Source organism: Anolis carolinensis, chromosome 1, assembly GCF_035594765.1.
Source record: "Anolis carolinensis isolate JA03-04 chromosome 1, rAnoCar3.1.pri, whole genome shotgun sequence".
Taxonomy (NCBI): domain Eukaryota; kingdom Metazoa; phylum Chordata; class Lepidosauria; order Squamata; family Dactyloidae; genus Anolis; species Anolis carolinensis.
In genome coordinates, this window is record NC_085841.1 from 50,670,680 (window position 1) to 50,684,045 (window position 13,366).

The window sequence follows — 13,366 nt, forward strand, 5'->3', positions numbered from 1 at the left end:
GTCTATGTCTTCTCTCAATGTCTCTGGCTTTGATGCTTGGGTCTATGTCATTAAGCCGGATGAAAATAAATTTGGATAAATGTCTTTGTTCTGCTTGTTCTGAAATTGCACTAATTTGAATAATTAAAAATCAACTTTATTTTCAAGGACTTCAAACTTAGTTGTAAGGAAATAATTTGCTTGTTCTAATTTCAATATGTGGCCCTCATGAGTGATTCCTTATCCTAAAGCCTCATTGGCATTATTTTCTATATCTCTGATGCAAGCTGTAATTACTGTTAATTTTGAGTCCATAGGTGCTATGGCAGGTGCCCAGCCTTTTTCTAAACCTTTAACAAAATTTTGCAACTATTTTCTTAAAAGGTCTGAGAAAGGCAGGTCTGCAGCTAAGGATTAAGATTAATTTCTCCCATTTCCTTTTGCTTTCATTGTTTGGGCCATGGTCCATAATTGAGTCACCCTGAGAGAGTGCCTATTGAAGGGGGATTTTTGGTCCCATTGCAAGGCAGGCAAATCTCCAAAATTACCTGATCTATAAGTCACTTCATGCCTTAAATCTGAAAAAAAAAACAACTATTTTGAGTGTGGAAAAAACAGCACAATCCACTCCAGTCTGGACCCTCTATCGTTCTGGGTCAGTCATTACCAATGCCTAGCTATGGCCTCTGCCAACATCCTAGTTTTTCGGTGCCCCCTCCATGGAAGCCTAATTGGCACCAATGTCAGTTTTATTTTGGGGTCAAGTCAAAACACAGCCTTTCAATAGAGCCTAAAGATCTTGCCCAAGTCTGCATAGTTACAGGCATTTAAATTATTTTGCTTAAATTGTTTCATGAGTTTACAGATTTTTATAAATTATTACAATTATTTATTTATTTTTACAAAATCTTGTTTGTACACTACCCTGAAATCTTGTTATATAGGTCAAATATGAATAAACACAATTTATATAACTGCTCCCTTAGGCAATGTCTTAGTCAGTCTAACAATATGCTCTTAGTTACAAAAAAATAGTGACATGATTAATATGTAGGTTTCTAACATGTCACTTTAAGGCTAACTTTTTTAGTTTTCTGTGCAATAGACTAACAAGCAAGTTCTCTGGAATTTTCAATAGGACTGTGTAAAGTAAAGACAGGAACCTTTTTAAAGGATTAAAATTAAATTAAGAACATGTTTCAGATGATAGCACAGGGATTCCTAAGAGTCTGGATTCCCACAGTGTTATCTAAAAGCTTGTTTTCCTGGAAAATAAAATTCTGAAGAGTAGAAACTAAAAGTCCACTTTTGATCTTCAGCAGACCTTGGATGCTTACAGGGCAATAAAATACTACAAATAAATAAATAAATAAATGATCGAGACAGACCTTCTCAACATTTCTTGCTCCTGTGACTATTAGGCCAATTTTACCTTACAGCACTTGCTCCCAGTACTGTATACCACTAAATTAGTTGAGTACAAAACTTGAATCTTGTAAACAGAAACTGCAGCACTTCTGAAGCTCACTTGATGCCTGAGAGTTAGCAGCATTGAAGCATTAGAGAATAGGGAGGAAATCAGGCATGTCACCAGATCACATTTTCATTAAGGAACCCTCGCTGTTTCTTATTAAAATAATGGTGCAATCCCAGTTTTAGACTTGGTTTTATTCCTGGTAATATCCACAATGTGCTGTTATGCAGAGATCAATGTACACCATTGATTTTGACTGTAGTGTAGAAAACGTGGGTAGCATAAAACTAGAATGCTGGATCATCCTCTAAAGCTGAATGTGAAAAATTCAAGACCAGTAACAGATGAATATTCAGCACCAAGTTTTGACTTTGGAATGGAGGGTCGCCAATTCAGATATCTATATACAAGAGCTGGAGAAATTCTTGGGGATTGGAGCGAAGTATGATGACTAATCATTACTAAATACTTTTTATTGAAATTTTGCGTATACATAACAGTGATCTGGGGGGGGGGACTAAAGGAAAGGATCGTGAGGTTAGGTTAGGGGAAGGGGAGTGGAAAGTTATAAGGGAAGCAACTGTGGAGGGAAAGGGGAAGAGGGGTAGGAATAAATTGGAACGGGGAGGGAAAAAGGGTCTAGGGAAAGAGTGTTGCCTAAAGTTTTGGGGGTCCGTGTGGGTGACTTCCGTTCTTCTCTTCCAATATGGCTTCTTATCTCTTCATTCGTGTTCTTTTTTAAGATATTCATCAAAATCTTCCCAGTTTGTTTTTTTCATGGCTTTGCCAGAGGTACTCTTCATCCAAAAAGTTAAGTTATCCATATCTCGTATTTCTATAATTTTATTTAACCATTGGTCTTTGGTGGGTGGTTCTTCTAGTTTCCAATTTTTGGCCAAAAGTATCCTCGCTGCCGTTATGAAATAAGTAAAGAGTTTGTCTTTATTTGTCTCCATTTTAATTACAGAATCATACAGCCCTAACAGGAGAAGTTCTGGCTTAAAAATCATATTTAATTTAAGAATCTTATTGCATTCTAGGTGTATCATTTTCCAGAAATTTTCTACTTTTTTACAGCTCCACCACATATGTAGGTAGGAGCCTACTTGATCTTTGCATTTCCAACATTTATTACTAACATTTTTATACATTAAGTTCAGTTTTTTTGGTGTTAAGTACCACCTATGTACTATTTTTAACCAATTCTCTTTTAAGTCAGAAGCATAAGTGTATCATTACACACAATCCTTCTAGTATCAGAATCAAAATACATCTGAATACATCTAGTATCAGAATCAAAATACATCTGTTGCTGAAAAAGCTAAAGAGGGAAGGTGCTGGTGCATTTATGTCCTCCTTGCAGATCTCCCAAGGACAAGAAGTTGGCCACTGTTAACTATTGGACCAGTTAGGATTTTGATCTGATCCATTACGGCCTTTTTATGTTCTTAAAAGAGCAAAACTAAGACCACTGTGCAACCTCTTTTAATGTATTGTCCTCTACTCAGTGTTTTGAATACACAAACACTGTGCAATCCAAACAACATTTTCATACATAGGTTAAATTCAATACCAACAGACCATAGTTCAGTTTTACAACAACGAGCCTTGAGCTCATTGGCTCCCTCTTTTTTCAAATCCAGTTTTGTGACAATTAGACAATTAAAGCACTGGGCATGCACTTTCAGAATGCTTGTTTCTTACCCCACATGTGGGCACTCTATCTAGATTAGTACAATCGACTTGGGTGGCACATCCTTATTAATTTGTCAGAGAAACAACAGTAGTGTTAAACTCCCACAACAGGAAGAATGCCGACTTTCCAGAGAACTTCCTGTTATCATTCCTTCTTTGCTACTCTCTCCAAATGGAAATACTTTTAGATGTACCTTTAGAGAAGAGGAATAGGGAACATGGTTCTGAGAAGACAGCATGTCACAATGGAAGACAAGTAGGCTATCTCTTTCTCCCCAGCCTAAAATTATGTTTCTGCTTAAGAGTGTGCACTGTCTAACATTTAACTGAGAATGAAATCAAGAGTCTGAAGAATTCTAGCACTAAAATCGTTACTAGACTAGACTAAGACATGCAAGGAAAAGGTTTTTCACAGTAACAAATGTAATATTCAGCAAAACAACATGAAATTAAGTTCTACTGAAACCCTTCTAATTTGCTTCCAAACAAATTAATTTATCCGGGCCAGTAAATTTACAGGATAGGAAACTGAATCTGTGGTAACTGTGCAGTAAGATATAAAAAACACTTGACAACTTTTATTTTAAAAATACTAACAATGCATTTCTCTTTTGCTTTAAATGATGGGCATACCACCGAAATTTTTATATGGAAAGCACATGAGATCTGTCAGCAGACTGATAATTCAATATATCATATTTATATTCCATTTGTTAACTTCTAATCTTCCACAGTACATTCAGGGTTTAAGCTGGCACTCATTTCACTCACAGGAATGTAGAGTTAAACACTTTCTAGACAATATCTTTCAGGAACATTTCATTTAAATCTAACCAGTAATCACATTCACTTGCAAAAAAAAAAATTAAACCACCAAACTGAAAGAACATTCCTTTTCCTTCAACCTCAGCATAGTTTTCATCCAATCTGTGGGTTTCTATGAGAAGTTACTAATATCTAGTATGCTCTCTCTTGCTCACTCTCTCTTTCACATACAGATACAGATTATAGGTTTTAAGACATAATACGCCTTTTTGACACCAGAAAGATCAGGAAAAATACAGGAAAGTGCCCAGCAGAATAGATGACATAATACCTCTTAGAACCCTTTCAACGAAAAGGTGAGAAATACGTGCCCATAGTTTCATCTCAAAAGGGTTAGCACAGACAAGGAAGGATTCACGAGACTTACCTACTCGGAAGTTGGGGGCTGTCAAGGTGTCAGCGGCATGACCATTTTCACTAATCAGGGTGGTGGTGTTTCCTTTCTCGCAGCTGTTCTGGCAGGTGCCTTTTTTACAAGTCACTTTACAGATGCTGGGTGTAAAGACCACCTTGATGCGTCCCGTGTGATTTCCCACTGGGAGCAGAGGCAAAGAGAAAAAGAAAAACAAACAGATAACTTTGGCAGCCATTGGTTTCCTTCAAATGATTTACACACGCAAAAAAAGAGAGCGAGAGAGAGAGATTTTTCAAAAAGCAACAAGTTCTAAGTGGAAGAGGGCAGCTTTCAGTGCTCTCTCCTCGATATCCAGTGGTGTCTCTGAAACAGGAGTAGGAAGCTTAGCAAACAGGACTCCGGGATCCACTCCAAAACCACATTTAAAGTCAAGTCACTGGAGTGGGATTAGTAATCACAATGCTGCACTTTATTCACAGTCAAAGAGCAATACCAAGGGCATGACAGCTTAAATAGCCAACCCTGACAGGCAGATGTAATGTAAAGCGACTGGCTATTCACCTAGGGGTGAATAAACGCTTGCATCTCTCCCCCCTGCATACTTTCCCTGTTTCTACACTTATTAAGTCACTATTTGTAGCCCATCCCCTGGAAATGTTTTAGGCATGCCGCATGTCTGAAAACATCTGTCTCAAATCTCCTGGCACCCCAGCCTGAAGTGAACAAACCCTGTGACGCAGCTGCGACCCTTTATTCCCCCCTCCCCAACCATTCTTGGAACGGTTACTCCATGTGGCTTTACATATTATATGTTTTACTATCCCACTGACTACCAGCACTTAAAGCGATGTTTTAATTGTGAAGGTTGCCAATGGAAAGCTATAGGATAAAAATGTGTAAGCAAAATTTGTCCAAAAAAAGAGAGAGAGAAAAAAAAGGAATGGGAGTTTAGGGCAAGTGCATTTCAAACACACCCCTTTAGTGTTTCAATGTGATTTCCTCATCAGCCCATATAAACATTCATACCCTAGATCTTTCCACAAAAAGAGGTAGAATAAAGCACCTAATAACATCACCATAAAGAAACAGCTACAGTGGCATCAAATAAAATACCATAAGGCACCAGTTCGGAAAAGTACCTAACAAGACGTAATCGTAATCTTGTTGCTGCTACTTCATTTCAACCCGTCGTCACTAAGCCAGTTAATAAACACTATATCAAACAGGGGCATAATAAAATTTGATTAAAAAAAATATACCGCTCAGTAAATGTATTAAACCATATGTACGTATCTGTTAAAAGACAAAACACCGATCTGGGACCAGAAGACGCCGAGAAGAAAAATTAGGCGTGATGTATAAATAAAATAATAATCAGAATACAAGAGGCCACTATACCTAAAACCTACTCGGGTCAAACCTTCCCTCAGGCAGCAGGATAATACAAAGGCAGAAGAGGAGGAGATCTGCCCTAGTCTCATGCCAAGCATTTCTTTCTTAGAAGGCAGAGAAACATATAAATCCCTAATTTTCCAATAGAAAAAACATGTGTTTGAAGAATCAACTGACTTTCACTATTTTTCCTTATTTTAAAAAATGGCATTATTTTACAAAGGCTTCATACAAATATATGGAAGAAACCAATCTCTTTCCCTGCAATCATTTTAATGCAAGCTCATAATTAACAGCAATAAAGTATAGCAGTTTTGCCACCCCATGTGTCCAAAGCTAGATTCTCCACAATAGTCATTCTCATTCCTGATCCTGCCACATCTATGAAAAACTCCTGGTTGGTTGGTTCACCAGAGAATAGAATTGCCTAAAGAGCAAATATAGATAATGCTTGGCAAAACAGAGAATGCTTCCTAACACAGAAAATCAGAATATTACACTATTTTACGTTATTAGTAAAAGTGAATGGAAGTAACAAGTTGATTCACAATAAACTATTTGCCCAGATGGCACACAGCAAAGGCTTCCAGCTTACCCTTTCTTAGAACAAACTTTTGTAAGCTAGTATTACAATTCTGAATATCCTCTTCCCCCAAATGTGATTAGGTACATTTACACGTTGCTTGCCTGAGGGAACTTATTGCTCTTATGCAACCACATATGAACAGAGGACATATGACACTCTTCTACACGGTTGCCGATGGAACCAATACAAGCTCTACAGCCTGCACAGCTGGTTTACTACTTAAGGCTTGGCAGGTTCCTTTTGAAGGATACTTTCCACACTTTTAATTTTATGTTATAGCAGCTGCCATATGTATGGCCCCTTAAGGCAAAACAGAAACTAATAATTTACCGAGCTCTGATCACTCGTTTCAACAGTCTCTATGCTCCAGCAACTCAAAAGGGGGGAAACATCTGATGACTTAATGACACATACTGATACTCCATAATCCTTATAGAACACAGTGCTGCCTGCATTTCACTGACAGAAGCAGATTGGACAAAAGTACAATTTTCTTCCAAGTGCAAGGAAACACTGGGTCACAAAGAAGTTCAAGTCTTCCCTAGCATTATCTGCTTATCCCTAGGGAAGCTATCCTCATATTTTGAGAACCTTTGCTCTGAAGCATACTTCAAGGAGACATCCAAGATGTGATAAAAATATTATATTTCACTCATTGTTCTGGGTTTGCCATTCACCCCCACTCTTAAATTCCAAGTTTTTGATTTTCTCATGGCAAACTACTTCTAGGAATTAGTTCTACACCTTCCCTGACAAACCAGCACAAAACGTCTTGTGTGTTGGTTCAGTGGTCAGATTTCAAACATCTAAAGCAGTTCTGAAAAAAAGATACAGCATTTTAATATTTTATTTGGAAATGGTTTGATAGAAAAAAAATAAATCGTTTCCTAGAAAAACCGTAACAATTTCTACCCTTTATTTTAACATGCCTTTTGAAACTTTTTTCTTTTAGGAAGTGATCTAATTAAAACAACATGCTTGGTTGAGTAACCACTATCAGGCTGACCCAGGCTGGCAATAATCCTGTACTAGGATTTCAATTGCAATTCAGCAGTGCCACAGCATGGCTTAAATTGAGCTCTGCCAGCACAGATGAGACTGAATAATAAATTAGCTTTGAATTCTTGAGTCACGACAAAAAGAAGTCAACCAATTCTTTACCTAAATTCGGTATGATGACAGGTTTTTTTAAGGTTCTTACTGTTGGCAATTAACCTTAAGAAATCAACACAGCAGACATAGAGAACAGCCTGCAGAAACAAATCTAGACCTTTAATCCAGCAGTGCAAAATCTTCCTGCTTTGTGTTGAGCAACCTCCCCTCTGAGAAGAGCTTTGGAAGGATGAGTTAACTATAACTCCTAGAGCCTGGAATTAACTTAAGTAATTAATTATCACCCCTCCCCAATAATTCTACCAAGCTTCCTAGACTTAACAATTAATGTTGATATTAATATATGCTTTAGTGAATAAGATCATTGTTATAATAGGTATCACTTCTATTGCCACATTCAAGGGAACAAATAAATGTGTCAGAGGAGAAAATATTAAAATTGCAGGAAATCACATGTCTCTACTGCCAGGCAGGCTAGTCTGTGAGATTTCTTTGGGTGCACATTAGAGAGGATGAAGGAAGAGGAAAGAGAAAGAACTTTCTGGAGCCCATGCCAGCAGAGAATGAAAGAACAGATAAGCTTGGACAAGGAAGAAAAGATGGAATATAAGGAAAACAATTATTTGGGCCCTTACACTATAGTATGTCACACTTGTTAGACAGGGTATTACACACACGCTGCTTAGAAGGAAAATGTTTAGAATGTATCAAGTGTAGGGAAAATGTGACTCTTCAGCAACATAACCTCCTCTACTGGACTGCTGTCTATTGCACACTATGGAGGGATTATTTTAGTGCATATTTCACAGAGTACTAGAAAACACTTGGATAATTAAATGAGAAGTTTTCCTCAAATCCATCCCTTCTTCTCTTTTGGCTTTCTTCTATTTCCCTACCACTCACTTCTGATTTTCTTTGCCACATATCTGTGCCCAAGGAGAAAATATAATGAGAAGAAGGTATTTGTGCAGGCATGGGCAAACTTCAGCCCTCCAGATGTTTGGACTTCAACTCCCACCGGCTGTTAGGAATTGTGGAAGTTGAAGTGCAAAACACCTGGAGGGCCAAAGTTTGCCCATGCCTGCATTAGTGCAATGCCCCATAACTGCTTCAGCATGCTACCATTTCATGATATGTCAATTTTGTGGGAATATAGTACACTTAAGTCAAGAACAGTGGATAAGAATTGGCAACTGGCACAGAATTCTATAGAATGAATACCCAAACCCATTTGCCATTGATTTATAAAATCTATTTACCATTCAAGCTTATGCACATGGTACAAACTGGCCCTAAGGACTTGAAAGTAATGTTGATTAAGTTATAGTATTTTTTATTAGCCGTAGTTCAGACAATATTTGCTTCACTTCCTTTATCTTATGAATACACTCCCTTCTCAGTCCTCTCTGAAGCTGAGACACAGGGACCCATTCAAAATAACACAATTAATGAGCTCGGAGCCTAACTATTCATTCCAAGTACGGAAGAGATTTTCAATACTGAAGGAAAAGTTCTCATTTCATTAATGTACAGAATTCTTCTGTGAGCAGAAGAACCTTCTATTAAAGGAGCAAAAACTAACTTGGTATCCAAAACATGGAATGGATTAGATTTTAACTGAAGTTACCTAGCATCTATTACAATATTTCCTTTTTATGCTCAGTACTGGCAGCGTAACCAGTGCTGTGCAATGGCACATGAAAAAGTCCAACAGTCTCCACTCTGGAAACCTGATAGTTTAACAGCAACATCAGAAATGAAATGTGTCCAATTCAAGGCCTGCTGTGACAAACTGGATCACGGTATGTTATGCTGTAATAGAAAAAACAAGTGGAAGAATGGGCATTTGGCAAGGTTTATGACCAGATGGCCATGACAGCTGTTTTGGCCATACCTAGATAGGGTTATATAAGGTGAAGAATTCCATAAGCTAGCTTTGTGGATCTTTTTTGCTTATAATGTTAATCCTCCATGAGGTGACTCTGAGCACATTTTAAATACACCGTTCTTCTTTTTCTGAGTGTGGAGGCTTGTTATTTTAGATTTTATGTTTCATCAGTTAGGCTTTACAAATCTTTGCAGAATGAAAATAGATGTCTTCACAGGGTTGGTATATGCCCCAAGATTTCAGACTGAGAAGCTATTCAGGAGTCCAAGTAGATCGTGTTCCATTTGGAATATGATTTTGCCATCACAGAAGTCTTGGGACGTTTTGTTAATGAGGTCACTGGAAGGGTGTTATCCTAAAGAAGACTGTACAATGCCAACCTCTTGGTGAAATTCTGCAAAAATACAGGCATATTATTTATTACAGTATATGTAATAATAAATTGTTAATATATTACATGGCCAGGAAAGTGGAAATCCATGATGTCAGTGACACCAACAAAATCAAAGTTGCTGGCATGTATATGGAGAAGATATATGCATTTGAAGGGTTTTAAAAAGTTTATTCATCTTTTTTTTAATGTGAAATTAATACTTTTTCTTGGGTCCTCTCTGTAGCCAAGAAAAGCCATTACAAACTTTGAATTAAAATCTATATACCCTGTTTCCCTGAAAATAAGACATCCCCGAAAAATAAGACCTAGTAGAAGTTTTGCTGAATTGCTAAATATAAGGCCTCCCCTGAAAGTAAGACCTAGCAAAGTTTTTGTTTGGAAGCATGCCCAGTGCCTGCCAAACAGAACACCAGAGCATGCAGGATCGGGAAATGTACATACCAGTTGTACATGGAAATAATGGTAGTAACAAGAAATTCTTGATAGGATTCACAGTTTGTCTGGTTCTGCTGGTTTGTGATGACAACTACTGAACAGTATATAATAAATGTTCATTTTTTTTTGTTCAACAATAAATGTGAATTCTTCATTGAAAAATAAGTCATCCCCTGAAAATAAGACCTAGCACATCTTTGGGAGCAAAAATTAATATAAGACACTGTCTTATTTTCGGGGAAACACGGTATATCTGCAGTTTTAAAATAGTAAGCTGTTCAAACCCCTTTTGGTTATCTCTTCCACCTTTTAAACTGCTGATAAAACACTTTCAAGAGGAAATTACTTATTTCCTAAAGTGGGTTTGTCTCAGTAACTATACTATCACATCAAGATTAACTCTTCCCAGATGATTTTAAAGCTATCAAAGGAAAAGCTGATACTGCATAAATAATGCCATAAAATATAACCTTTTTGTTTTACATGCACCTTTTTACCCACTGCCCTGTACAAGGGAAGTTATTTCAAATATATCCTTCCTTGTGTGATATTTTTCAATTAAAGTTATACATAGCTACCTCGTAAACTATTTCTTAATATTTGAATGGTATTTTCAGATTAATTTCTATTATGATGAATCTCCACAAGGGGACATCTTCTTGCAACCTTGATTTAGCCTTTTATTCCTGTCACAATTGTGTACTCACAACCACATATCCCAACTTATATTCAACTAAGCCCTGTATGTTGCCACATTCCTCTTTTCTGTAGCCAATCCACCCATCCTTATGTCCATTAATCTTTCCCTCCTCCTTCAATAATACATTGAAGATCATGAGGATAATACAGATTACTAACAGTCTATACCAGAAATGAGAGAGTGAAGCAAAGTCCTCCACACACACTTCCCACATTGCCATCCATGAAAAACAGTAACACCACTTTAAAAACAGATTGCATTATTCTCAACCCGGAGGAACTTTTCAGAGAGAGACCATGATAATGTCTAATGCTACCAAGAGAGTCTGTAAAACTAATAAGGTCACATTTCTAACCTCCCTGTCCTAGTAAACTGAGACAGTTTCAACTCCAGATTTGAACAAGAAACCAGGCTAAAACAGATGCAAAGTACTTGAAGTTGGATAGCAATAAATCTCTCCAACATTTTGCTCAAGAACCTTTTGATGCAAAAAGCTTGATTCGTTTTCCATTATGATCTTTTCAAAACCAGATGAAGACACAAAGTGAAGACACCATATGAAGTCAAATATTTATATTGTTTTACGCATTTTAGTAGTAATTAAGTGTTTTACATCTTTGCACCTTTGTTCTGCTATTATTAATGTGGCTTTATATGGTGGGAAGTTCATCTGTGTTTTATATTCTACTTTTTCAGATATTGTTTCATTGCTGCATTTTCAAGTATTCCATATTTTCTCACATTATACACTGCAGTTATTGGGCAGCTAAAATGTTCAGTAAATAAATGGTCAAGAGAAGTTTTGGGGTTTTCAGCTATGTTAACCAAATTTTGCTCAAGAATTTTCCAAGTTATATTATAGTCATCTTTTCGCCCATTTTATCAATACCAACATCCCAGAAAATCAAGGATCCCAACAAGATATACAGGGTTAGAGAGAACTTCTTTGGTGACCGGCAAGTCACTTTTATATCTTTATAGAGAATGACCACTACAGATCAAATTCTCGCTGGCTAATGTATTGAATAAATGGGAATTACCAAGAAATCATCAACACCCTCCATCTTCCTAATCAGATGAGAAGTAGCATGGAATTCAAAGGGCAATAACATGGATTTAGTGGAATCCAGTACATCTTGAGAAGTTCCTGATATGTTTATCTATACCTAAATATTGAAGTTCTACAGGATAGTCAGTTCAGATGCTCTTAGCACCCCAAATCTAGAATCTGGATGATTTCCATTAGCTGAGGCATCAGTACTGTTAGGCAGGGTTGTGGATGATATGCAAACAGTTCCACCTTGTCTCTACTGCTCAATATCAAGTGCAAAATACTCAAACACCGCACATGAACTGGGAAGAAGTTGGGGGGAGAGAAGTTTTATTGGAGAACCTATTTTGTTTTCCTATATACAGTAACCCTTTTCTGTATCTTAAGAATGACTTATTTTTATCCACACAAGGATTTCTAGAGCAGTGCACATATTATGTACACACCATACCCTGTTTCCCCTAAAATAAGACATCCCCAGAAAATAAGACCTAGTAGAGATTTTGCTGAATTGCTAAATATAAGGCCTCCCCCGAAAGTAAGACCTAGCAAAGTTTTTGTTTGGAAGCATGCCCAACGAACAGAACACCAGAGTATGCAGGATCGGTAAATGTACATACCATAGATTTTTGTACATGGAAATAGTGGTAGTAACAAGAAATTCTTGATAGGATTCACAGTTTTTCTGGTTATTTAATTATTTATTTACAGTATTTATATTCCGCCCTTCTCACCCCAAAGGGGACTCAGGGTGGATCACATTGTACACATATAAGGCAAACATTAAATGCCTATATACACATAGAACAGAGACAGACGCAGAGGCAATTTAACCATCTCCTGAGGGTTTGTTTGATTCCGGCCACAGGGGGAGCAGCTGCTTCATCATCCACTGTGATGGCACTTCCTCATTCCAACGTTGGCTGGATGATTTTTTATGGAGTCGTAAATTGGTTAAATTAGCCTCCCCACTTTATAAGTGGTACCTTAATTTCCTACTTGATAGATGCAACTATCTTTCGGGTTGCTAGGTCAGCAACGAACAGGGGCTATTTTTTATTTTTAATTGTCAGGTGCTCACCCCGACACGGGCTGGCCTCGAACTCATGACCTCTTGGTCAGAGTGATTTATTGCAGCTGGCTGCTCACCAGCCTGTGCCATAGCCTGGCCCCACATTATGCTGGTTTGTGATGACAACTACTGTATAGTATATAATAAATGTTCATTTTTTTTGTTCAACAACAAATGTGAATTCTTCTTCATGGAAAAATAAGACATCCCCTGAAAATAAGACCTGGTGCATCTTTGGGAGCAAAAATTAATGTAAGACACTGTCTTATTTTCGGGGAAACACGGTAGTATGAAAACATTAAGGGCTTGGATAAGAAGAGTTGTTCAAAACCAAAGTGCAAAATACAGTCTCTCAAAAATGCTGTTATAATAGCTTCTATTTGGCTTTTACTGATGTTTTTTGTGTC

General features: G+C 37.3%; 1 protein-coding gene across 5 annotated transcripts in view; it reads right to left on the minus strand.

Annotated features, from left to right (window-relative positions):
- Window positions 1–13,366, minus strand: part of ltbp1 (latent transforming growth factor beta binding protein 1) — a 212,553-nt gene that overhangs the window by 143,535 nt on the left and 55,652 nt on the right. For all 5 annotated transcript variants that reach the window (XM_008125456.3, XM_008125451.3, XM_062974291.1 and 2 more), the window contains exon 5: window positions 4,341–4,508. In XM_008125456.3, coding sequence (XP_008123663.1) covers window positions 4,341–4,508 — 168 coding nt within the window. The remainder of the gene's footprint in view (window positions 1–4,340; window positions 4,509–13,366) is intronic.